Source organism: Lonchura striata, chromosome 12 (assembly GCF_050655825.1).
Source record: "Lonchura striata isolate lonStrDom1 chromosome 12, ASM5065582v1, whole genome shotgun sequence".
Lineage (NCBI taxonomy): Eukaryota > Metazoa > Chordata > Aves > Passeriformes > Estrildidae > Lonchura > Lonchura striata.
Genome location: NC_140714.1, coordinates 1900149 through 1924685, shown reverse-complemented (window position 1 = coordinate 1924685; position 24537 = coordinate 1900149). Strand labels below are relative to the sequence as shown.

General features: G+C 46.0%; 1 protein-coding gene across 7 annotated transcripts in view; it reads left to right on the top strand.

Annotated features, from left to right (window-relative positions):
• The window catches only part of LOC110469855 (contactin-4), a 276477-nt gene that overhangs the window by 229674 nt on the left and 22266 nt on the right, over positions 1–24537 (top strand). For all 7 annotated transcript variants that reach the window (XM_021529011.3, XM_021529016.3, XM_021529010.3 and 4 more), the window contains one exon: positions 15093–15220. In XM_021529011.3, the coding sequence (XP_021384686.3) occupies positions 15093–15220 (128 nt within the window). The remainder of the gene's footprint in view (positions 1–15092; positions 15221–24537) is intronic.

Sequence of the window (24537 nt, the reverse complement as noted above, 5' to 3'; positions counted from 1 at the left end):
TCCCATGGTGCCCATCCCATCTCTGTCTGCTATTAAATCATCCCTGCCAAGAAGCTGATAAAGATGCACACACACAAAAAAAAAAAAAAAAAAGACAAATATATTCCCAGGAGATAAAAGTCTGCACTGCAAAATGCACAGCTCTGGTACATTACTCAGTGTCCTGCAAGCAGGAATTATGTGGGGGCAATAATTTATTTGACAGTTCAGTTTGGAGTCCAGCTCCAATATCTTCCTACACCCCCAGCTGTGTGTGGACTTCAAACAAAAACTTTTTTGGCTGTTGGGAAAAAAATCTGTTGAAACCTAGGAAGAAAGATGCCAGGAAAAGCTGCTGCTGGCATCTCTTCATCTAGGACAAGACACAGAACTTTTAGACAGGTGTGGGAGAAGAAACTTAAATGAAATCTCTGCTTAAATTGACGTTCAAGGGTCCTGTGAGTGCCAGAAGGCACCTGAACATCTGGATCCTGCAGGCTGATCACGTGAAGGTTAATCAATATAGATGATCCTTCCAATTCCAGGTGGAGTTAAAAGCAGCACTGTGTCAGGGCTTGCTTTGAATGCTGATGCTCAGCCTGTTGGCTGCCATGGCAATCACTTCAGAGTTTCTCCTGGGGCTTTTGTGGCTTTTCAGCCGGTGTGTGATGTTCAATTCCTTGCTGGAGACACCATGCATGGGTTTTGCTACTGAGACTCCAGCTCTGGAGGCTCCTACTGTCCAGGAGGCAAAACAAAATGTGTTCTTCAATGTTTGCCCGGAGAGCAGAGACTACCACAGTGAAAAAGAAAAAAAGAAAAAAAAAAAAAAAAAAAAGGAGCTTTATCGGTTTAGGTTTCACTTTCTTCTCTGGAGGCTGAGGTAATGTGTGCTGCACCTCTAATGAATCACACGGCCTGAGGGCATCTCTTACTGGTGGTTGAGAACTGTGCAATTGTGTTATTAGGAATTCGCCCTGGGGTACAATTATATTATTGCAGTCATTAAAGGCACTTCATCTCCATAATAATGGAAATCCTGCCTTGGAGGCCTAACTGAGTCAAAATGATGTTGGGGGCCTGACTGCAGAAGGTAAATTTTATATAGGAACAGCTCTAGCACAGATATAGATGAATTGCAAACGCTGTTTGGAAACAAAGACTTGTTTCTGTGTGTGGAAAGTGCAGGGATCATTTTCCATCCTTGATGTTCCACTCACATTCCAGTGCCAAGTGCTCCCCTCCCTGGGAAAGATCTTTACTCCTGGCAATGCTGAGCCACTGGGAGAGCAGGAACAGGTGAGACAATCAAAATCCATCTATTCCCAGGAAAGCCTGGCTTGGGAGCAGGGGGTGCCTTTCTGGTGGCCCCTGGGTTTGCCATAGCCCACCAGTGAGGAAGGTTGGTGTCCCAGCAAACCCCCAGGGCTTGGCTGTGGGAGCACAGGGGTTTCTCACCTGGGCTGGTGTGGAATCCCTGTGCCAACAAACCGGGGCTTTCTGCCCCTCCCCTGCACAGAGGGAAGTGGCTTTCAGTAACTTGGCACCAGAGGCTGTTCAGATAGAGCATCTTAAGGAGATTCCTCATGGAATTGGTCAAGGGGTGTGTGTTCCTTGTTGGTGTGGAGTGATTTTGCCGGAGCAGCCTGGGCGTACTCCTGAATCGTGCACTCTAGGGGGACCTGCCTGAGCAGGGGGGTTGGATGTGATGACCTGCAGAGATCCTTTCCAGCCTGAGCCATTCTGGGAGCAGTGTTGGAAGGGGCTGCTCAGCCCTGCAGGGTCTGCATCGCTTCCCCTGCCCGTCTGCCCTCTTCTCTCAGGTCTTGCTTTGGGTCTAGGCAAAGGGGTTTTCATTTTTCATGTAATAATCACAATAATTCCACTTATTATTCCTCACAGAGTGAGACAGGGACATTTCTCAGAGGTAAAGCTGTAGCATTGTGTGGTTCAAGAGCAGAATCCCATTTCTCTTGTTCCTCCACAGCTTCCCACTTTTCCCCTTCTCCTTGACTCCCCAACAGCAAAAAAGAGTGCAGGAAAAGCAAGAAAACTTTTATTTAAAACATGTACACAAACAGTCTTAATTCCTAATGTTCTCCAAGAGCTACTGGAAGTCATATTTACCCTGCCAGCAGAAACGTGCTCAGGCTGGGACAGAAAAATAATTGTACTTTTAAGCCCCAAAACAAATTGCTCTTCTCTCATTCTTCTTCATTTAAAGCCCCTACATCATTAGAGCTGTTTCTTTTCCAGGAAAGTACAATGCCTGCATTGTTTATAAAGTTTAATTGTAAAGAAAAAAATGCATAAAAGAACAAATGATGTTCTGTGCTGGTAGCAAAGAATATGAAAGTGTCCAATTAAACAACCATTGCCTATGACTTGTGTAATGGCAACATCTGTTATCCTAATGAAACAAGTTTGTGTATAAAGGGACCCTCTTGGTGCACTTTGTTGGAGCAGGATCTGACCCAGATACTCCAGGCACGCTCAGGATCCTCGTGGAAATCCTCCCAGCTGGTGCCATTGATGTGTGAGCTTGCACACGCACGGCCAGAGCGCTTCCAGCAGGAACATTGCTCTTTTTTGTAGCTGAAAGCCAACAAAAGCACAGGAAGGCAGCACATGGTGCCACTTTTCCAGCAAGTTCAGCCACGGAAGGGTTTGGAAGTGTGAGGAGTGCCTGGCGAACTCAGTCCGTGTCAAACAACGCTGGGGACAGAGAACTGCACCCCCAAGAGCTGCTGTGGTTTGTTACCCAAACTGCCCTGTCTGCTCCAAGATTTCAGTACTTTGGTCCAGATTTTCCCAGCTATTTCACTGTTCTCTCCACCACAGGACAGTCCAGGAGGATAATTCAGTTTGCAAAGTCCTGAATCCCAGAATGGTTTGGTTTGGAAGAGACCTTAAAACTCATCTGGTGTGGATGCCGTGGGCAGGGACACCTTTCACTATCCCAGGGTGCTCCAAGGCCAATCCAGCCTGGCCTTGGACATTCCCAGGGATGTCAGGCAGCCACAGGTGATGTCCTGAACAGAAGGTGAGGGCTTGAGACTGGCAGGGAGCAGCAGGAATGGGACAGAGCTCGGGGCTGTTCACCCTTCCCTCAGTGCAAACCCAGCCAGAGCTCCCCGAAATCCCAGCCTCCTCGGGAGGAAGGACACCAGGCAGCTGGAGCTGGGAAGCCTCTTGGATATGTTAATTCACAGCTGTGCCTCCAGGCCCATTAATTTGGCAGGGAATGTTAATTTGTTGGTAAAGAAGAGCATCATCCAGCACCTGCAGCTGCTTTGGAGAGGAGCTGAGGGGACTCCGAGCTGCTCCCTCCTGTCCTCGGAGCCACTGGGAACCACCAGGCAGAGCTGAAGCTGTGATTCCCTTCTCCAGGAGCTGGAGTGATTCTGGCCAAGGAAAAGCAGAAAACTCTCACCTGATTTTTTTGCTGTCCTCTGCACTTCAAAGCTGTTCAGTAACTCTTGTCTCCCTGAAAGAGTTCAGCCACGGTTTTCTCCAGAGTTCGTCCTCAGGACCTCCTCACAAAGGTTGTCCAGTTATGGATCTCCTCCTACAGATAATATTTTATAATAGGAATTTTAAAGTATCCATGTTGATGCTGCATCATTTTGAGCAGGAAAAATGATAAAATCAAACCAGAAAATCTTCCCCCCCCCATTCTTCCAGTATGTCTTGAGTACAAAAAGTTGTATAAATTCCAGTTTTATATTTGTTGCTCAAACTTTCTAATTAGTGCTTAATTACTTTAAACAGCCAGAAAGAAACAGCAAGAGGACAGACAGCACATCTTTCTTTCCCAGGCTGGTGCCAGGGTACAAACCCTGGTGATATTTTTATCCTGATTACTTGAGAGATGAATTGCCAGCAGTGTCTTTTGGACACACAGCCTAGTGACACTTCAGCAGAAAAGAAAACCTCAAAGGATGCTTCCCATCATTGCTTCGCATTAATTGTGTTGACTCTTTGTATTTCTTTTTTTACATAAAGCACCTGGGCAATTTCTTGAAGGCAGACAGGTAACCAAACCATCAATAACTTGTCGGGTTTTCATTACATCCTGCCCGGGCAAAATGAAAAATGACACCCTGCAAATGGCTTTCTGAAGTTTGGATCGACAGCGCAGCATTCATCTCACTTTGCAAAGACTGTGGCATGAGATGGCTCTACTTCATTGCAACATCTGAAAGAACTGACTTGTCCACTCATTTTAAACAATTTTCTGCAGAAAGAGAAGAAAATGAACCAGGCAGCCCCTGGATTTGGTGGTCAGAAGCCTTGGAAATCCGTTGTCCTTGATGGCCTCCTGTTCATAAGCTGTTTGCCATCAGGGCTGGCTGCAGCTCTGTGTTGATCTGGAAGTGCCCAAGGCCAGGCTGGATTGGGATTTGGAGCACCCTGGACTAGGGAAGGTGTCCCTGCCCACAGGAGGTGGGACTGGATGAGCTTTAGGGTCCTTCCCACCCCGACCCATCCTGTGATTTCATGATCACACTGTGTTTTAGCACTGGAAGGGCTGCCCAGCCCAGGGCAGTGGTGGAGTCCCCATCCCTGGAGGATTAAAAAGATGTGGCACTTGGGGACAGGGGCTAGTGGTGGCCTTGGCAGTGCCAGGTTAACAGTTGGAGTCAATGTTCTTCGAGGGCATTACCTAAAAATGATTTTATGATTCTATAAATGTTTCCAGCTGAAGGTTACCTGAGGAGGATTAGAGACTTGTGTAGAATCCAGGTTTGGTGCTGGTTTATTTTGTATGCATCAGTAATTAGGCTGATCCCTAAAATTTCCATTCCATCCATCTGCTCCCGTAGAAGCAGGAAACAATTCCCTGTTCCCAGCCACAAACTGCTGCCGAATGCTCTGACGAGTGCAGTCCCAGCCTGTGCCAAGTTTCAGCTGGCAGACCTGGAATGAGCCTCTCCCTCATGCCGTGGCACAGCCTCCTGGAACATCAGCAATCTGTTCCTGTGTCCCCAGCAGATTATTTGCAGCGTGGTGGTGTTGTAGTGCTCTGTGAAACACGTGTAGGACATCCCTGCTGCCTGTGCTGCTGCTGGAGCTGGCTCAGAACCGTGCTGGGCCAAACCTGCAGGGCTGCTGTGCCCCAAGGGCTAAGAGAAGTCAAAGGGCTTTCACTTGATGACCATGTGTTAATTTTAAAAGCACAGCTCTGCTTGCAGATGTGGAGAGGGTGAAGTATCCAGAGCTCTGGATCTGACCTCCAGAGCACAGTGAGATGTGTCCTGTTAAAAGCAAGATGAAGATATCCTAAAGAGAAATGTGTCACAGGGGGCCAAGAGCAATCATCAGGCTTTCACCTCGGTGCTTGTGGATTAATTTTAAAAGCAGAGCTCTGCTTGCAGAGGTAGAGAGGGTGAAGGATCCAGAGCTCTGTCCCAGAGGCATCTGACCTGTGGAGTGCAGCCAGACGCATCCTGTGTTGACATCCTTAAAAGCAGGATGAAGATATCCTAAGAGAAACCTGTCACAAGGGGTCAAGAGCAATCATCAGGCTTTCACCTCGGTGCTTGTGGATTAATTTTAAAAGCAGCATTCTGCTTGCAGAGGTGGAGGGGGTGAAGGATCCAGAGCTCTGTCCCTGAGGCATCCAACCTCCGCATCACAGCCAGACGTGTCCCATGTTGGCATCCTTAAAAGAAATGTGTCACTCGCTGCTGTTCCTGCTTGAGGTTTCTCATGGCTTCACGATTATTAAATTCATCTCTGGGTGCTGAACACACAGCTACAAATTGTTCCTCCCTCTGTGTAAAGCTGCCCCAGGAAGGAGCCAGTCCCTCCCCACAGTGTCGGAGGGAGCAGGATGGGGTTTGCTCCGTGGTGAGCACACGCTGCAGCCACTGCTTCCCAAGGAAATGCCTGGCATCACCCTCCTCAATGCACTTTGGAATTGGTGTGCAGCTTCCTGCTTCTCCTCCAGCTGAAGAAAGCAGTGATAATGATTTTAGTTTGCCTGTAGCATTTTGAAGGAAAAAATTATGATCAGATGTTTCTTCTCTTGGGTGTTTTTATGGTGAAGAGCAAGCAGGCAATGATTTTACAGTTAGGGCCATGCTTTGAGATGCACTTTTAGAACCCAAGGAAATCATTACACGTCTAAAGGGGAAGAAGCATTCTTAATGAACATTTCAGATTTGGTGATATTTTTGATGGCTACTCAAACATCATTTTGAAGTGATGTAATTGTGTCCTTGGATCTCACAAACCTGTTAATGTCCATTACAAGCCAAGTGAGTAATTTCTCTTTGTACTTTGGGCATTTTTTGTTGGAACCAGAGGGAAAGATGTGTTATCTTTGAAAGGCTGTGCCTTTGGGCTTGAATTCGGGTGGTATCAGCTGGAACAAATGAGCTGAGAATGCATTTGCTGCCTCTGCTCTGATATCACAAACGCTCCCAGAAACGCTTTGTGTCAGCAGCTGATGCACTGAAAATCTTGCATGGATCTTTTTTTCTCATAAGAGAATAATTTTTACGAGCTCCAGTGGAGTTCCTGTTGATTGTTATTCTCTACAAACCTCCACAGTGTTTGCTGTAGGTAGAGAGTGGTGGCTTGTCCTTTTCAGGAAGGCGTTTTTGGCTGGATGCTGCACTCCAAACACGATTCCTTGGATTTCCACTGTCCCTCTCCATGGACTGGAAGTCATTTCATTCCCATGCCTTGGGCTATAGCCAGTGCCCTGGAAGAATGAGCACAGCAAATATTTCACTGAACATTAGCTAGAGTGAGAGCAGGGGTGGCTTTGCAGCCTCTGCTGCTGCCCAGACAGGATTTTCCTCGCTTGCGAGCGCAGGAGGATGAGTGTGGGGAGCTGTGTCTCTGCTGGCTAATTGTGCAGAAAGGGAGGCTTCAGCTTCTCATGAGATGCTTCTCAGTGTGATTTACCCCTCCACTGCCACCAGAAGAGCTGGTCCATGTCCTGAGCCTTTTGTTTGGGGTGTGGAGCGTGCCTGTCCCTCGTGGTGCCATCACAGTGTTTGTGGCTTAGCAGATAGGTTTGTCTGCAAACAAACTGCCAGTTGGAGGGGCTGTGGCAAAAGGGCCATTTCCCTGGGGGATGGTCTTCAATTCCCACCAAAAACAATGGAAAATTGGCTTTTTGCACTGTCAGACCCTTCTGGATTTGCAGAATCTTCCCATATCAAATTGTCACTGCCTCACATCTCAGGAATGAAAGCTGTTGCAAAAACAAAGCTTTCCTTTGCTTTACTCAAATCTGCTTGCTCAAATATTTATTTTGATGGCATGGGCTTTCTGACTGTATTTATTTTAATTTTGTGCGTAGTAAAAAAGAAAAAGTGCTTGGAGAGAGAAAGCAAAAATGTTTCTATTATTTGAAATTCTCCACAACCCCCTCGCTCCCTTCAGGGTCCCTCACAGTTCTTGTGTTTGGTTTTCATTTGTTTCCTCCCATTACCAGCATCCCTTAAGAAAGATATTTTCCAGAGAACTGTTCTTCTTAGATAACCTAAGGATATTTTTGTATTTGAATTACAACTCCAGGCATCTCTGAACAATCTACATGAAGTCTCTCATAGCTATAAATGCTCCCTTCCTTTCCTCCTGCCTCCCTGCTCCATCAGGATGAGGAGGTTCTGTCACTTCAGACTTCTCTTAAGTATGCACAGACTGAAGGGAAGATGATGACAAACCACAGCTTTTGTGTTTATAGATATTAATAATGGCTGGATGCAGCATTATTGCTTTGGACTGCTCCGTCACTGCAGATAAACAATTGGTGGAAAAAGAAAATTGTGGGCAAACGGAGGATGCCAGCTCCATGCTGGTTTAAGCTGATGCTGAATTCAGTGGTGGTGTGCTGTTGGATATTTCCAAAGAGGCCAGTACTATAATATCAAAACTGGTTATCTGAGCAAAAGATTTTCTCTTTTTTCTTTCTCTTTAGAATATTATTTAGAGGTTTTTATGGTCAGTACTAAAAGAGGGGGAGTGACTTTTTCCATGGACAGGCAGTGCCAGGACAAGAGGGAATGGCTTCGCACATTGGGAAGTGGGAGATGTTCTACCAAACTCAATGCAACAGGATTTTACCTCAGTTTATTTAGAGCAAATATAGTTCTTACCTGGAAATTAATTATAGAGGGGCTGCTGTTAAGAGGCCTGTCAGTTGTCATGGATAAGGCAGGAGTTATCTACTGCTGCCTTCACTGAGAGAGAGACGTGCACTAAATTAAATGGGCTTTGACGGAGGCTCTGAATTATCTCAGGCTCTTCTGTGAACCATGAAAAGACAGGTCCTTACAGACAAATAAACACTGGAGCAGCTCTGGGGGTTGGGTGAGGCACAGCCAGCAGGGCAGGAAGGTGCAGCTGTGCAGGAGGCAGCGTGCACAGCAGGAGAGTCCACTCAGGTGGGAGTTTAGATGGAAATCAAATGGAAAACTTGTGCTGCTCCAGCAGGTGGGATCATCCTGCCTTTCCCTTGGATTTACCCTGACAGCTCTAGAACAGACCCAACTTGTCTCCTCCTTGCTCACTATTGGACATGAAATGAGTGCACAGAAGCTCGGTAAGTTCAAAAGAGAAAAAGAGCCAGTTTTATTCCAACATCTGATATTTATAGAATTCCAAAGGTGACCGTGGTTTGGAGGATGGAATTACCACCTCTCCAACCACACTGGTCCAAAGATCAATCAATCATTTCTCTCCACCCACAGAGAAATATGTAAACTATTCTATTTATACATGAAATTGTGTGGGAACTCTGACTCTCAAATATATAAACATTAACAGAAGGCTAAAGAAGTTTTATGAGAACTTAAAACTTTCGAAAGAACTACAAAGAAAAGTAACACGTTTAAATCTCAGGGCAACGCTCAGGTTGTTGTTCTGAGCCCTCAGGCTGTGTCGATGTCCCACCCTGGTGGTGGTGTGGACACCATCCCTTTCTCCTCCCTGCTCAGGAACATCTGAGGAGCCAGGACAAGGATGAAGCCCCAGCCTGGAAAGCCCTGCCTGCCTGCTGAGGGTTTGGGCTGGTGTTGGTGAAGGGTGGGAAGTCCCAGTGAGGTGACAGGGTGCTGGGTGGGGTTTAGGGTCAGGGCTCTCTCCAAATGTGCACCGTCAGAGCTGTGAGCCCCAGGAGCCTGGCTTGGACCCCGGGGTGTTTGAATGGAGATGAAGGTAGGAACAGAACACTCTGACCTGGCTGTTGGTTATTTATGCAACACAAAGGTGGAGTCAAACTGGGGACAACATCCCAGGGCCACAGGAGTTATTACCTGTGGGCTATACCCTGAACCAACCCATTCTTCAAGTGATGAGCAGGTACTCATGAGCTGTGTCCCTGATTTTGGGTGGGCTGTGCTCTGAGCAGTAAAACCTGTGAGGTTTTACTTCACTGTTTACCCAAAATAGCCTAATGGCCAGGACCACATCCATGAGATCATTTTAATAACCCCCACTGCATGGCAAGCATTATTTAAAAGGTGATGGACGGCTACAAAGATGTCTGATAGAAATAGAAATAATTTGATAAATAATGCAATTGCCCAGAGCTGTGGCATGAGGCAAAGTTGCTGTTAGGCTAAAAATTGCTCTAGATATTCCTGCTAAGGAACTCTGGGAAAAGAGGGAACAAATACACTGCTGAGACTGCAGTCAGGGCTGCCTGGTGCTTCTGCTTCCAGCCCCCCAGCCCAGGCAGGCCAGCGAGGATAACAATAGGCCATTCATCATGTCAGCTGAAATACACTGTTTTTCACAGGTACGTTTAACCTAAATCCTCTCTCAGAAGACGGATTATCTCTTAGAAGAACTCTGGCACCAGTGTCTCTTTTCAATAGCCACGTCACCACTGCCACAAAGGCTGTACATGAAGGGATCAATGGTAGTTTTATCTGAAATTGCACTCAGTGTGTGTTTCTTCCAGCTGACATTCATTTAAATGCTTGCTCTAAGACATCTTTTCTCCCTGTAATAGAAAAAGGATCGGACATCCTAAGCATTGTTTTGCAGGGGGAAGGATATTTAAAATATTCACTTGGCTAAGCATGAAATATTTAATCTACGTGTGTTTAATCAAGAGTGAAAGCAAGCGTAGTTATGCTTGTATTTCATAAATTAAAATGCTAAAATGATTAGATAAGAAAACAAAATACCTCATGCCATTGCAGCAGTGCTAATGAAACCATTTTGGGGGGGTGGTGGGCAAGGAAAGCTAAAAGTGACTTTGTCATTCTTTTGCTCCGAAGAGGCACGGAGCTGCAATCTGCAGCCCTCGGGAAGGGGATGCACGCCCAGGCTGCCAGATGCACTGCATTTGTACTCCATTCATATTCCATTCATATTCCATTCTTATCCCACGTGTTCCCACCTGCTGAACAGAAAAACAGAGGGCAAGCTGTGAGGAATGCATTGAGGGATAGCTCCCCGGTGGTGCTGCAGGACTGGGGAATTGTTCCTGCTGGGAAGGTCGGGGCTGGCCCTGCTCCTCACCCTGCCCAGGTGCAGCTGAGCTCCAAGCACCCCGGGCTCTGCAGTGCTGCTGCTTTGCTCCTGGAGCCACAGGGGTTTTCTTAATTAAACTCCAGAGCAAGATGTTCTGGTGGATGCTCGAAGTCTGGGATTTTAAGCTCTGCTTTCTGTCAAAGCTCAGCAGCAGGCACATTTTGGGGGATGCAGGTGATGCAGCCAAGCACCCAGAGGTGAGATTTCCATGGAGGTGCTTACTGACACTCCAGGACTTGGGCAGATTTCCTGATTTCCTCTCTCTATTCCAAGTAAGGGCTTGATCTCATTTTCACAAAGTCATGATAAAACTCTTCCTGAGCTCGACAGGACAATTTCTATCTCTATGCATATGTTACTGCCTGAGGAATATTTATCTGCTCCTGGGAGTGCTGCAGTGGGCTCCATGAATGACACCTGGGGTGGAGGTAACACACTTGTGCTGGGGGATTTCCAGATCTGGCAGGGGGATCATGAGCTGGGAATAAGCACCAACAGATCAGAGCACAGGGATTCTGCACTGCTCCTCCTCCTGACACTGCCCAGGTGTGCCTGAACTGTGAATCTCTGCCTTAAACCAACAGAAAAGTGTCACCAGCACAGCAAGACATGGAGGGCAAGGAGAAGGAGAAGAAGGTCAGGACATGCCCAAATCCCTCCATCTTGTCCCCTTGAATCCCATTCTAAAAATCCCAAAATTCTACTTTTTCACCCTCTGTTACTTCAAATATCACACTACTCAAGCCCTTGTGGTTTGTAATTCCTCATATACAATTGACAGCTCTTTCCACAGGCTAAAATCAAAGCCACAGGTGTTTTTGACTTTGTGCCAAGGTCTCTGAGCCCCTGCCAGGGTCTGGGGACAGCCAGGGCAGCCAGAGGGATGTGCTGGACAATCTCTCCCATTTGCTGCTGCAGTGGCAATGGAAGTGGCTGAGGCAGGCTGCATTTCTAGATGTTCTTTGCAGGATTTCTGGAGTTCCTTTGTCCCCAGCAGAGTTTTGATCAGAACACTGACAAGGTCAGCTCTTGCAGCAGTAGAACCCAGTGCTTCAGTTTAGGAAACGAGCAATGCTTTTATCTCCTAATCTCAGACCTGAAATCTCCAGCTGACAACACAGACCTCTTAAACAAATGCTTTGTTTAAGACAGATGACCTTTCTTCCTATAAGGATGCTAAACTATCTTAAATTGCCTTTTTTTTTTCTTTTCCAGATGGATATTTTTATCTTCTTTGATTTTTCTCTGATTAGCAGTGACGCTAGCAGCAGAACAGTTCATTAACCTGTGCAAGAAGATATCTATATTTTTATTTATTGTTACCACTGCTGTTAGTAGAGTCAGGGAACCCAGAACATTTAATAGCAAGTCAGCAGCTCCTTTTTTGAGTTTGTAGTGGTCTGAAGAGGTGCAGCAGCCAACACTTTGTTTGATGTGCGTGTTTATGGGAAATGTGGTTTGGTTTTATGTCTTCCCAGGCATCTGGTTAGAAAACATTTTGAGTGTGTATTTCAGAGGAGAGAGCACACTGAGCAGTGCTTCGTTCACTTTGAACTTTGTGTCTTGGAAGAACTTTTTCACCCAAACTGCTGCAAGTTGTGGCTGAAGAGTTGTTTGATTTCCAGGCAATTAGCAGTTTGAGAACCTCAGTGGCCTGAAATGAGCCTCTCAACTCATTTAATGCAGATAGGTCTGCAAAGAAAATTTGGGAAGTGGCAATATCAGTGAGAGGCCTTCCTCCTTTCTCAACTAACTGTAACAAATTTCCAAGTGTTCAAATAATTATTTGTTAACTTTTGGCACATCGGATTCAGATTAGAGGACAAAACATTCACTGCAGAAAAGCAGCTTCAGCAAAAAGAGCCACATAACCATAAGGCCTCCTAATCAATGAGTCGCAGAGAGGTTTTAATGGTCTGATTTATTTGGAAAAAAACAGTTAACTTGTACAGTTATCTGTCACTTTTAATGCTGCTGGTTTCCAGGAGTGTGGAGGGAGTTTCTGAGAGACCAGATGAGGATTAAACATTCCTGGGGGATCTCTGGGGAAGGGCTTTGGAGAACTCAGGGCAGGTCCCCCCTGAGCTCTTTGCAAACCTTCCTGGGGCTAAAGGATGTCCGTGGGCTCAGGCTGTAAAGCCTGGGAGCACGGTCTCAGCTTAGGAAGGGATGGAAATAAAGACAGCACAGGCTCCCTGAGGTGTGCCAGAGCTGGATTGTCTGTCCTGATCCAAAGGTGTCCCCAGGGCTTTCCAGTCCTCATCAACTAAAAACCAGTCTGACACTGGCAACAAAGACAACTGAGAAGGAAACCAATAGCAGGAGAAAGACAGAGACAGAAAAGGCATTAGAATTTGAAATTAAATCCAGCCTCATCAACAGACACAATTAAAATGATCCATGGAAGAGATTAGCCAGTAAATAGCTTTCAGCCATATGGCTGAAAATAAAGCCTAAATAACTAAAAATAAAACCTCAACTGTACAGAAATAATCTAAAACCCCACTTTTTCTGCATTTCCTGGGGTGGCAGAAGTGGAGGGAGGGAGGGAAGGAGGGCAGAGCCTGGTGGGGCAGTGCTGGAGCGCCGTGGTCCTTGAGCTGGAGCACAACGCTGAGCTTGTCTCAGTTTACACTGATTGGAATTTTAATGCTTGCCAAGGGCACCTTCAGCTTTCAGAAAGGCCCCGTTGTTCCTGAAGATCTGGAATTGATAAGAGCAGCAAATAATTCCTGGGGAGCTGCTGGTGCTGCCCAGCTCCTGCTGGAGGCCAAGGTGGCCACTCCAGCCCTGGTTTGATGCAGCACGAGCACTGATCTGTGCCCACGGAGTGCTGGAGATGAGAGAAGCCTCTCTCCACTCTCTCCACTGCTCCCTTCCAATTACTGAGCTGCAGCCACTGCCACAGAAGCAAATCCGTGGCACTGGAGTCCCTCAGAAATAAATGACAGCAGTGAGCGTTACTGACTGCAGCAATTTGGAGACCATGAGGCAGCTGAGAAGCTCCTATTAATATCACTGCTGCTGATGGGTGAAATATCACCCCTGTCCCCTGGCAGATGCTCTCTGCCAGCTGGCCTCTGGCTTTTGGGCTGCTGCAGGGACAGGTCAGGCAGAGGTGAGCCAGGACAGAGACGGGTGACTGTTCTCAGAGCATCCTCCTCCTCCTCGCTTGGCACAGCCACTCAAACTGTGCCATGTGTGGAAGCAGGTCTGTGAATGGGGGCTCTGTAGCTCGTGTGTGCCCACCAAGAGCCTGTGGAATGGCAAAGGTGACCCTCAGCAGCTCCCTGGGCCAGCTGAGCCCTCCTGAGCGTCACTGGACACCTCGCCCAACCAACTGGTTGGTCTCCAGCTGGTCCCACTGGGGACCAACCCCGTGGCTGCAGCTGGCAGGAGCCAGGGAGCTCCAGGGTGGTTGAGTTTGTGCCCTGGCTCAAGCTGGGCCTTTGTTCAGCTGTGCCAAGGCTCCAGGTGATTCCCTAAAGCCTCAGGAGGGAAGTGCCTCCTGAGCCCTCCTGCAGTGCTGCTGCTGCTGAGGTTCTTTCCTCCTGATTTCTCAGTCCACCTGTGCAGAGCTCTGCTGGCATTAAGGATGCAGGAAGGCTTCTTCTTTTTAGCGAAACTGGGAAATAACTGAGCAGGGCAAGGCAGGAATTAATACAAGATTTTCCGTGCAGCTCTGCAAGTGGATGAAGGTGAGAAGGCAGATTGTGCTGCAGGATGTGATTCTGAGGAGGAAAAATGTTGTGAAAAGAGGTGATTTTAGGGTGGGAGAAAGGCTTTTCTGGAGTCTCCTTAGGGTGGTGCCTCCACAGGGCAGAAGTCATTCATGTTCCAATGGGATTTACTGGGCAAAATCAGGTTTTCTATGTTCACCGACTTAGAGCAGAAAAAATAACAACCATAACAGGAGGAAAAGCTCACTGAGAGAACATGGGGGACCTGAAGTGCTCTTGTGCAATAGGGTCAGGAGCCCCCAGAGACACTGGCTGTGATCTCTGTCCATGGAAAAGAGTTTCCAATCCTACAGGATGAATTACCAGCTCTGAGTGTTTGATATAAGGAATAATTAAGTGTGGCACGGGTGCAAAAGTAAAATTTTACGATTCTAGATGAGGGGTCCAAAGGGGACAGGATGGAGGAAATTGGGTGTGCCTTGTCCTTTTTCTCCTTCTTCATGCCCTCCATGTCTCACTGTGGTGTTGGCATTTTTCTGTTGGTTCAGGCTGGGGACACACTGTCCAACGTAGGTGACAGATATTGGCACGTTCTTGTAAATCCAGCCCAGGGAGTTTCTGGTATTTAATGTTTGTCACATCCCACTGAGGGCAGAGCCCCACACGCTGCCCTGCAGGACAGAGCTGGGCAGGGCAGCAGAACATGTGAGAGATAAACAGAATAAACAACCTGGAAACCAGCACAATTATACCAGAACCAATTATGGCTTCTTCATCAATAGCTCAGATTCCGACAGCGCGTTGCCTCGGCTCCCATGTGGGGCAGGGCTGGCTGCTGCTGCACCATCCACAACTGGTGCACGCCCAGCAGGGTTTGATGGAGGCTTCAAAGAAAGGGAGGTAAAGCTCCTGTGCCTGCTGTCTTTGCAGAATCACCGTTCTGGATGACGGGAGCCTGCGGATCGTCAACGTCACCAAGTCGGACGCGGGAAGTTACACCTGCGTGGCCACCAACCACTTTGGGACAGCGAGCAGCACGGGCAGCCTGGTGGTGAAAGGTGACTAAAACCATTCTTGTTGTGGCTGGCTGGGGCACAAGCTCCCATTTCTTTTCATTATTCCTCCCCCAGGGCCGAATTTCAGCATTTCAGGGATTCCAAGTGTCTTTTCACGTTCTGTCAAATGTTGTTTTCAAAAGTAAAAGCTGTAGTTGGACCAATATATTTAAAGGAATAACCTGACAAAGTTATTTAAAGGAATAATTTGATAAACAATGAGATGAACTGACAAATGTGTTGGATTAATTTTTGCCCTGCTGATGAGTAGTCCAGTGTCTGATTAATTATTATAGGCCACAAACACAGATTATTACCCTTACACTCACTCTCTATCTCTTTCTTATTTGGGGAAAAATCTATATTGGCTAGCAAATCAAGAAACATTGATTACAAAGTAATAGATCAATCAAAAATCTCTAATGCTGTCAGTTTTAATTCTCCCACACATTTGCATTGATGGGTCATACTCAGAGGCTCTCCTTATCAATTGTGTCTGTGGCATACAAGAAATGCTTTAAATGTTTCAATGTGGGTTTTAATCCGTGTTTTTTATCATTGGAACATATCCAGATGTCCCTTTTAACCCTAACCAGTCTGGGATTTTCTGATCCTTGTAGGGAAGCATGTGGACCCCAACAATTCTTCAAGTCTGGGGTTGTTTTGAGTCCTTTGTGTGGCATTTGCCAATGTCGATCCCTGAAAACAAGAACAGAGACAAGATAAGACCAGAGCTAGGTCTTTCTAGGAGATTAATCTCTTTTTTCCTAATCTGGGTTGTCCTAAAAGGCATCTGCAGCAAACAACCAGGAAAGGGCTGTTCAGGGATTAAAGATTTTATCCATTACCAAAATTATGGAAGGGACCTTAAAGCCCATCCTATCCCACCCCCTGCTATGGGCAGGGAGATCTTCCACCATCCCAGGGTGTTCCAAACCCCGTCCAGCCTGTCCTTGAACAGGGATCCAGGGGCATTCCCTGGGCAGCCTGTGATCGGCCTCTGTCTGTCCCAGGGCAAAACTGGGGAGAAAAATGGAAAATCCAGCCCCAATCCCTTCCCAGGGATGGCAGCAGGGTGGGATTCCAGCCCCAGGGATGGCAGCAGGGTGGGATTCCAGCCCCAGGGATGGCAGCAGGGTGGGGTTCCAGCCCCAATCCCTTCCCAGGGATGGCAGCAGGGTGGGATTCCAGCCCCAGGGATGGCAGCAGGGTGGGGTTCCAGCTGTCCAGCTCCAGCTTGGCCTCATCTGGGGCTGTCCTGGTTTTCCATGGTTTTCCTGCTTTTCTCCCCAGGGGGAGAATCAGGAGCTGCAGTTCAGGGACAGCTTCTCCCACCATAAAAAAGCCAATTGTTGGAAGCAGGAGTGACTGGGCTCTGTTATTCCAGAGTCTTGGTTTTGTAGCTCCTGGCTTATCCTTCCTCCCTCCCAGGGCACAAGGAATATCCTGCAACTCACAGGAAAACCTTGGCATTATTGTACCTGATCTCTGCGTTCCTGTGCTCCACAAATCACTCTTCTTCCCACTGAGGCTATAAAGGATTAGTGAGGGCTTTTTCCCCCTCAGTGCTCTGTTTTGACTCCATTCCATTTGCATTAATGGCAGCGACACATGTGCATGAAGCAGAGAATAAACTCTTTAGCCCGAGATGTGGATATTAACAGCAAACTGAGAAATGCAATTTCGAAGTCTGGCCCATAAAAAGTATAAAAGAGCAGAAACTATTCTGAACTCCAAATGAACTGTGTAAAATATTGTATTATAGAGTGAAATGCTTGAGTCTCTCTGCCCTAAGTAAAACACATGGGAGTTTGGACAGAAATATATGTGAATTCCTTATTTTAACTCAATTTTGTGGTGTACAAAAAGACTAATTTAACAGCTGATGTGGTTTTTGACTTTAAGATATGCTTGCATTCTTTTCTAACTCTTCTTATGTCACTGAGTAAAAAACTGTGAAGGTCAAGACATTTTTTCTAACCTTCCTGTGTTCTTCCATTAATATTGCAGGCTATCCTTATTTTTTTTTTTTTTTAATTTCCTTTCTCAGGGAGAGATGCCTACAGTGTCAGAGACAGTGCAGGCAAGGATGGGAGGAGGAGGGGAACATGTTACACCAGAAGCAAGGAGCTTAAAATAACTCCCTGGCAAACAACCAGAGAAAGATGAATAAATATTCATTTTATGCATGAGTAGACAGTTTAAAAAATATCAAATCCTGACAGGTGCCCATAGGGCTGGGTATTAACATTCTGTTGTCAGGCTGGGTGAACCCCAGTGGTTTTCTGAACCAGTGCAGTTGTGCTTTGGGTTTGTTCTGTTGGCTGATGTTAAATGAGAACCTCTTGGCCTCCAAAACCTGAAATCTTAGAAACTTGCTTGTACAGCTTGACCTTTAAATTAAAAAGCAGGATTGAGTTTGTAAGGCTGGAGAAGCAGCTTCTTCTAAGGCAGTGTTCAGAGCTCTGTAAAACACGGAGTGTGTTTCCATGTATTATAGAAATATTAATTTTCCATCTTGTTCCCTCAATTCTTCCTGCACTTGAGGCGAAATGTTCAATTCTTGCAACGCACAGAAAGATTAGAGGCTGTCTGAGTAGCAGGGAATTAAATGACAAACAGAGCAAACAGGCACAGTACAATATGAGTTTATTTGTATTTAATGCAGAGAGATCAACAGGCTGGTACAGGAGCAGGGAGCCCATTGCAGGCATTGCAAGAAAAGCTGCGGGTTGGGAAGCAGCAGGAGAGGCTCCTGTGCTGAGAGCCCAGCTGCAGCAGGCGGGGTGGTGTCCAAGACCACCCTGGTTTGGGGTGGCTCCGTGTGATGGAAAAGTCTCTCCTCCAGCCCAAGCTTCCACAGAAAGGCTCAGCAGTCTCTGTTGTTGGTCTCAAGGCAGTTTATTGCAAGTTATCTCAAAGATTTTCTCCTTGGGCTGCTGTGGTTTGCTCACAGCTCAGGCAGAGGCACACACACACCCTGACATCCTCTCTGACCCCGACTGCTTCTTCTCTCCCACCCAGGGCTGCTGCTGTCTTTGATATGGGACATTACGTGTGACATGGTTACAGTTTTTCCCCAATGCCTATTACCTATATTAAATGGTGATTTTTCTATCTTTTATATGGTACATTACGTGTTACATGGTTACAGTTTCCCCCCAATGCCTATTACCTATATTAAATGGTGATTTTTCTATCTTTTATATGGTACATTACGTGTTACATGGTTACAGTTTTTCCCAATGCCTATTACCTATATTAAATGGTGATTTTCTACTCTAAACCAATCTGGGAGTGCCAACATCACCAAGAACATGGAGGTGAGGAAGGAGAAAGAGGGAGGACAGGGCAGGCCCAAATCCCAAATCCATCTTAAAACCTCTGACCCCCATGTACAAAACCAAAACCCCCTGTACAGCACTCAAAAATTCTTCCCTCTACTTTGTGACTACTTCTACTCTAATATCTAAACTTTTGTGACTTCTTGTTCTCCCTGCAAGGTTGGTAAATCGTTCCATGGCTCAAACCCAAAATCACAGCTGTTTGCAGCTGCCTGCCAGGGTCTCAAATGCTTCTGACCTGGGCCTGGAACATCCAAAAATGTCTGAGGGATGTTTTGAGTTCCCACAAGTGTTGGCACCCCTTCCCAAACATCTGCTTTGGGCTCAGCTGGAAATCCATCTCTAGGTCTAAAGACATAGATTTAAATACATTTCAATTGAAATTGATCTCTGAATGCTTGGTAGAGTTGGTGCCTGGCTGCTCCCCTTGGGGAGTGCAGCAATTCTGGTCACGTTGGTGCATCCCTGACAAGGGCAGCTTCCAATGGCTTTATTTGCCTCTTTAATTATGATGCACCTTTAACATTTTCCTGCTGCTGTGAGCTCCTCTCATTTGGGCTGTCACGGGAGGGCTCAAGGCAGTAAAAGCAGGAGAACTTTTGCTGGCTCGAATCTGTATCATTTTAGCAGGAAAAGAACACAAAGATAATGTCAGGAGGTTATTTTTCCCTCATGCTTGAATAGACTGATAGTCTTGATTTTGTCCAGCACAGTGATTCAAATTATTTCTTATAAAAAAACCACATTTTTCATTCCCAGCCTATTCCTCTGTGTGAAAGTAGAAGTGCTGCATTGCAGTTAAAATTGATTAAATACTGTAAATTCTGGCCCATTAGCGAGTAACTTTTCAGAGACTTCAGATGTTGCTGCCTTTAAATCTGGAATTCTTGCTGTGTTTGCTCCAGTCCTTTGGGACACAGCATTTGCCATCTGCAGAAAGTGGCAGTGGGGTGTGATGGTCCCCTCTTGCCACCCGTGGTTGTCTCTGTTTCAACATCACTCAATCAGAATTGAAATTTCATTGTTTGGAATTTGTGTTGTGCTTGCCTCGTGTCCGTGGGGTTCGGTTTAGGTTTTGGGGTTTTTCATCAGTGAATTCAGTAAATGTGAATTCTACCAGCTGTTCTCAGTTCTGTTTGCAGTGACTTTGGAGTAAGTGGGATATCAATTCCTTGGAGCAGGGCTTTAACTTTTTCCCAAGAGGAAGAATAAACCACACATTAAGATGCTGAGGGTTTTTTTTGTTTTTTTTTTTTTAACATGAACCAAGGGACAATTACAGCAGCTACTGAAATCTATTGACCTGTTTCAGCACTGTCCACATTCCCAGACCTCCCTGATCTCCCCCTTTTGCTGCTGCTTTGCTCCTGTGGAAAAGATGTCCCAGAAAGGTGCTGCAGGCATTTTCCATCCCACCCACCCATATTCTGGGTTTAGTGCTTTATTCTGGGTCATTTTGCAACACGAGTGGTCCCTCTGTCTCTCAACTCTGCCTTCTTCCTGCAGTGTTTAAGGGCATGCAAATTCTTTATTTTTTATCTCCTTACCATTCCACACAATCCTAAATTCATGTTGGTTACGCCTCAGGCCTTAAAAAAGGGACCTGGTTAAGCGATACCTGCTGTTGAAAGCACAAAATATAATTTAAAAAAGAAAGGCAGAGTTTGAAGGAATAATCCAGGAGCAGCACTGGAGGGTTGTCCATATTTTCTGGGCTGTTTATAATTTTCCTGGGTAGCACATGAGGTTTGTGTTCAGCTGGTGTCAAAACCAAGATAAAGACTCAACTCTGAAACCATCAGAAGAAATTTCCTTATTCTTAAATTTTGTTTTAGCATTTGCTGAACACAATTTTTATATGTAGTTCAGCCATGAATGACTATTCCTTATCAGGTGTAATGTGTTTCTTTTTTTTTAAATTTCATGGAAGAAAAGTCAATTTAGAGTATGAACTTGTACTCTAGAATCTCTAAATCAGGAACTCGCAGGCAAAAAAAGCTCAGAGAGTGCCATGGAGTTATGCAGGCTCTGATTTATTCATGAGAACATGTTATGCATGCTCATGTGTAAGAAACAAAACTTATTTCTAAGTTAGGGAAAACCTTTCTTGACTCCTGAGTCACAACCAGCAGCGAAGGCTTGATTTCCACAATTGACAAGCAAAGCCGTAATCTTTGCCCGTGAAATTGCAAAGGGAAATATTCCTCTCTAATTGGACTATTTCCACTGACACCAATTATTTCTAGGACACAATTAAGGCTCTTTTGCTGGGTTTAAGTGAAATGATGACCCAGAGCACTGGGAAAGGCTCGGTTATAGATGGGAGCTGTGCCTGCCCCTCCCTGCCTCAGCCCTGGCAGGGCTTCAGCTGCACTTCCCTGCATCTCCTTCTCTTCTTAACTCCTTCTCCCTGGCTGGGAAATCCCAAAGCAGAGGCTGAAGATGGAATCCAGCAGCTCCCTCGGGGTCCTGGCAGCCTGCAAGAGCTCTTCTCCACGTGGCACTTGGAACACAAGTTTTAATCAAGGCTTTTAGACTTTGGGGCAGCTTCCCTGTCCATTCTGCCAGGCAGACGAGGTTGCTGTGTGGTGCTGACCTGTGGCAAGCACATTTCTCTCCCTCTCAGGATTTTTCATAGAGGTGCACAGAGAGAAATGAAAGAGAAAACAATTTCTATTTCTGCTCCTTGTTTTTCCTATGTAGAATTTGGAGAATTGTTTACCTGGGGTGAGTACTTGATTGAATTCACAGAATCACAGAATAATGAGGTTGGAAGAGACCTCTGAGATCATCAAGTCCACCCTGTGCCCTGACACCTCATCTAGACCATAGCACCAAGTGCCAGGTCCAGTCTTTCTTTAAACATATCCAGAGATGGTGATTCCACCACCTCCCTGGGAAGGCAATTCCAGTATTTTATTATTCTTTCAGTGAAAAAAAATTTCCTAATATCCAACCTAAACCTTCCCTGATGTAGCTTGAGACTGGTGAGGATTGTTTGAGCTGTTGGCCAATCCAACCCACCTGGGGCTGGGCTCAGAGAGGGTTGTGTTAGAGTCAGAGAAAGTAGTATGTAGTTTTAGTATCCTCCTTTTATATAGTATATTAATGTATTTTAGCATAGTTATAATAAAGAAATCATTCAGCCTTGTGAATTGAGTCAGACATCAGCATTTTTCCCATTAGGTTTGCCTACATTTACAATACTGACCCACATCCCCCTGTGCAGCTGGGAGGGGCTCGGGTTGATTTTCAGCCCTGGCAGGTTCATCCCCTCCAAGCTGTTATACCTAGGACTGGGAAAGTCTGGTTTTCCTCCCAGCCCTGCTCAGGTGAGGACCTGAGGTCATCAGAACAATCATGTCAGCCCCAGAGCACCCCAAGGAAGATGAAATTGTTGTGAATCCTATCAGCATCCCTGTTTTTCTGACAGTTAACTGGAGCAAAAAGGTTGTGATTATTCTGAGGTGACAGAAGTGGCAAAATGAGAAGCAGATGCTTCCTGTGCTGTTGAGCTTTCCCCAAAGCCTCCCCTCCCTGAGCTGCTCAGAGGCAAGACTGGCTTCTGATTTTCTGCATGTGAGCTTGTCAAACTCAGCTGATCCCTGCTCTGTGACAGGGACAGGACCCAGGGAACGGCTGGAGCTGGGCCAGGGAGGTTCAGCTTGGATTTTAGGGAAAGGTTCTTCCCCCAGAGGGTGCTGGCACTGCCCAGGCTCCCCAGGGAATGGGCACAAAGGCTGCCAGAGCTCCAGGAGAGTTTGGAAATCCCTCCCAGGGATGCCCAGGGAGGGATTTGGGGTGTCCCAGCCCGTGGGTCCCTTCAGCTCAGGGTGTTCCATGGCTCTGTGGCTCCAGAGCTGCTGTGATCCGTGAGCAGGGAAGGGTCGGTGACACCCTGAGGATGAGGATGAGGATGATGCTGAGGGTCAGAGTGAGCAGCCCTGGCCCCTCTGGGGACGTGTCCTGTCACAGCTTTGTGGCCAAACAGTGGAGCAGGACTCGATCTGTGAATGAACAGCACAGCCAGAGCTCTCAGCTTTGTACTGGGGAAAGAAAAAACCCAGTCAGCTGCTAAGGACAGAACCAGTGAGAGGCAGAGAGATGTAAATGAAATCAAATCCACTAATAAAATCAAACACCAGTGGGTTGCTCTTAGGGCTGCCTGAATGAAGTCAGTTCAGAGTTTCTCTTGTAAGCACTTACTGCTCATAACAAATAAAACTTGTAAACATAACACAAGTGTTAAGCTTCATTAAATTTGCAGCAGACAATTAATTTTTTTTTTTTCAGGCAATTCAGAGGTTCTTCTGTAGTACTGATTTAGTTTAATTGAACATATTACCACAAGCAGACAATAAGAAATATATTGAAGATATCCATCTGGCTCCCACTGCAAACCTCGTGTGTCGTTTGCTGGGGCTGTCACAGCCCTTACTAATTGCCTCATTTTGGCTCTTTCACAATCAGTGTGATTTAGCCATTAACATGATAGAAGTCGTCTTGGTGAAGAGCTTGATATTAAAAAGCATAGATCTCCTGCCTTGCTCTGGTGCCAGTTGTGGACTAATCTCCAGCCTTATTGGAGTGATATTTTTCAAAGCAGAAATTCAAATTCCCACGGAGCAGCTTCTCCAGGTACTGTGTGCTTGGGATGGGAGGGGTGCAGCTGTTTGAAATGTTCCCTCTGGATTTGGGAAATGCCTCTCACCACCTTCTCCTTCCCCCTCACTGTCCCTCCAAGCCCCAGCCAACCTTCAGGCACATCAAGGCTCTTAGAACTGATAATTGCTCAGGTAAGTAATGGAATCAACACTACAGCAAGTGCTGGTGCTTATGGGTACACCTGATTCAGCACACAAAGTGGGAAAAAATTGTATTTTTAGAAAAGTTCAACCATTTTGTCTGAATAAACTGTAGAGAAAAAAAAAAAACAGTATTTTTGTTCTGTATGGTTATCTTAAACCCACAATATATTGCAGGGTCAGCATTATTGCAACCTCTCCCACCACAGGAAAAAAAAAAAATAAGAATAATGCCTTTATAAGCTCAGCACTTTTGTTTTAGGAAATTTTCTGACCTCTCCCAAAGAAGCAGGCAGTTCAGGAGTTCTCCATCATCAATAAAAGACTGGGTTGTTTGGCTCATCACTGAAGATCAGATCATACATCAGCTGGGAGAGGAGACGACCTATGGGTTAAACACAGACTCTTAATGAGAAAAAAGCAGGTTAATTAACAGTTTTCATCAACTTGCTTCTATTTATTTTAACATGCTGCATTTCAGAAAGGTTAAAATATTTGTCAGTTTCTGAAAACAAATGAAAGCCCAGTGTGGCTAAAACAAAGCCATAGATCACATTTAAATTTGAGTAAATGCAGTGTGTTTGACTGAGTTTGTGTGTGTCATTGGACATAAATCATAATTAACAAATTATTTTGCAGCGAGGCCCTGGCACAGGGTGCCCAGAGAAGCTGTGGATGCTCCATTCCTGGAAGTGGATTGATTTTGCCAGAATTTACATTTTACAATTGTCTCTTTTTTTGCCAGAATTTACAGTATTTAATCAATTTAAACTGCATTGCAGCACTTCAGCGTTCACACTGAGGCAAAGGCTGGGATTGAAAACTGTGCTATTTTATAAGAAATATAAAATTTTTGATTTGGCTGGACAAAATCAAGACCAAGGCCAGGTTGGACAGGGCTGGGAGCAAAGTGGGACAGTGGAAGGTGATCCCTTCCCACTCAGGATTATGGCCAGCCCTGGTACTTGAGAGATCAGGGACAAATCCGAGTTCCTGCAGCTCTGTGTGCCTCTGCAGGGGAGTCACCAGGAATTTCAGGCAGTGCAAGGTCTGTCTCCTTGAGTTTTGGTTCCTTGGAGCTCCTCTGGTTGGCAGAAAATGGAACATGACAGTTGCACTGAACATTTTAAGCTGAGTTTAGGCTTACAGGGGATGCAGTCCCATGTCCCCT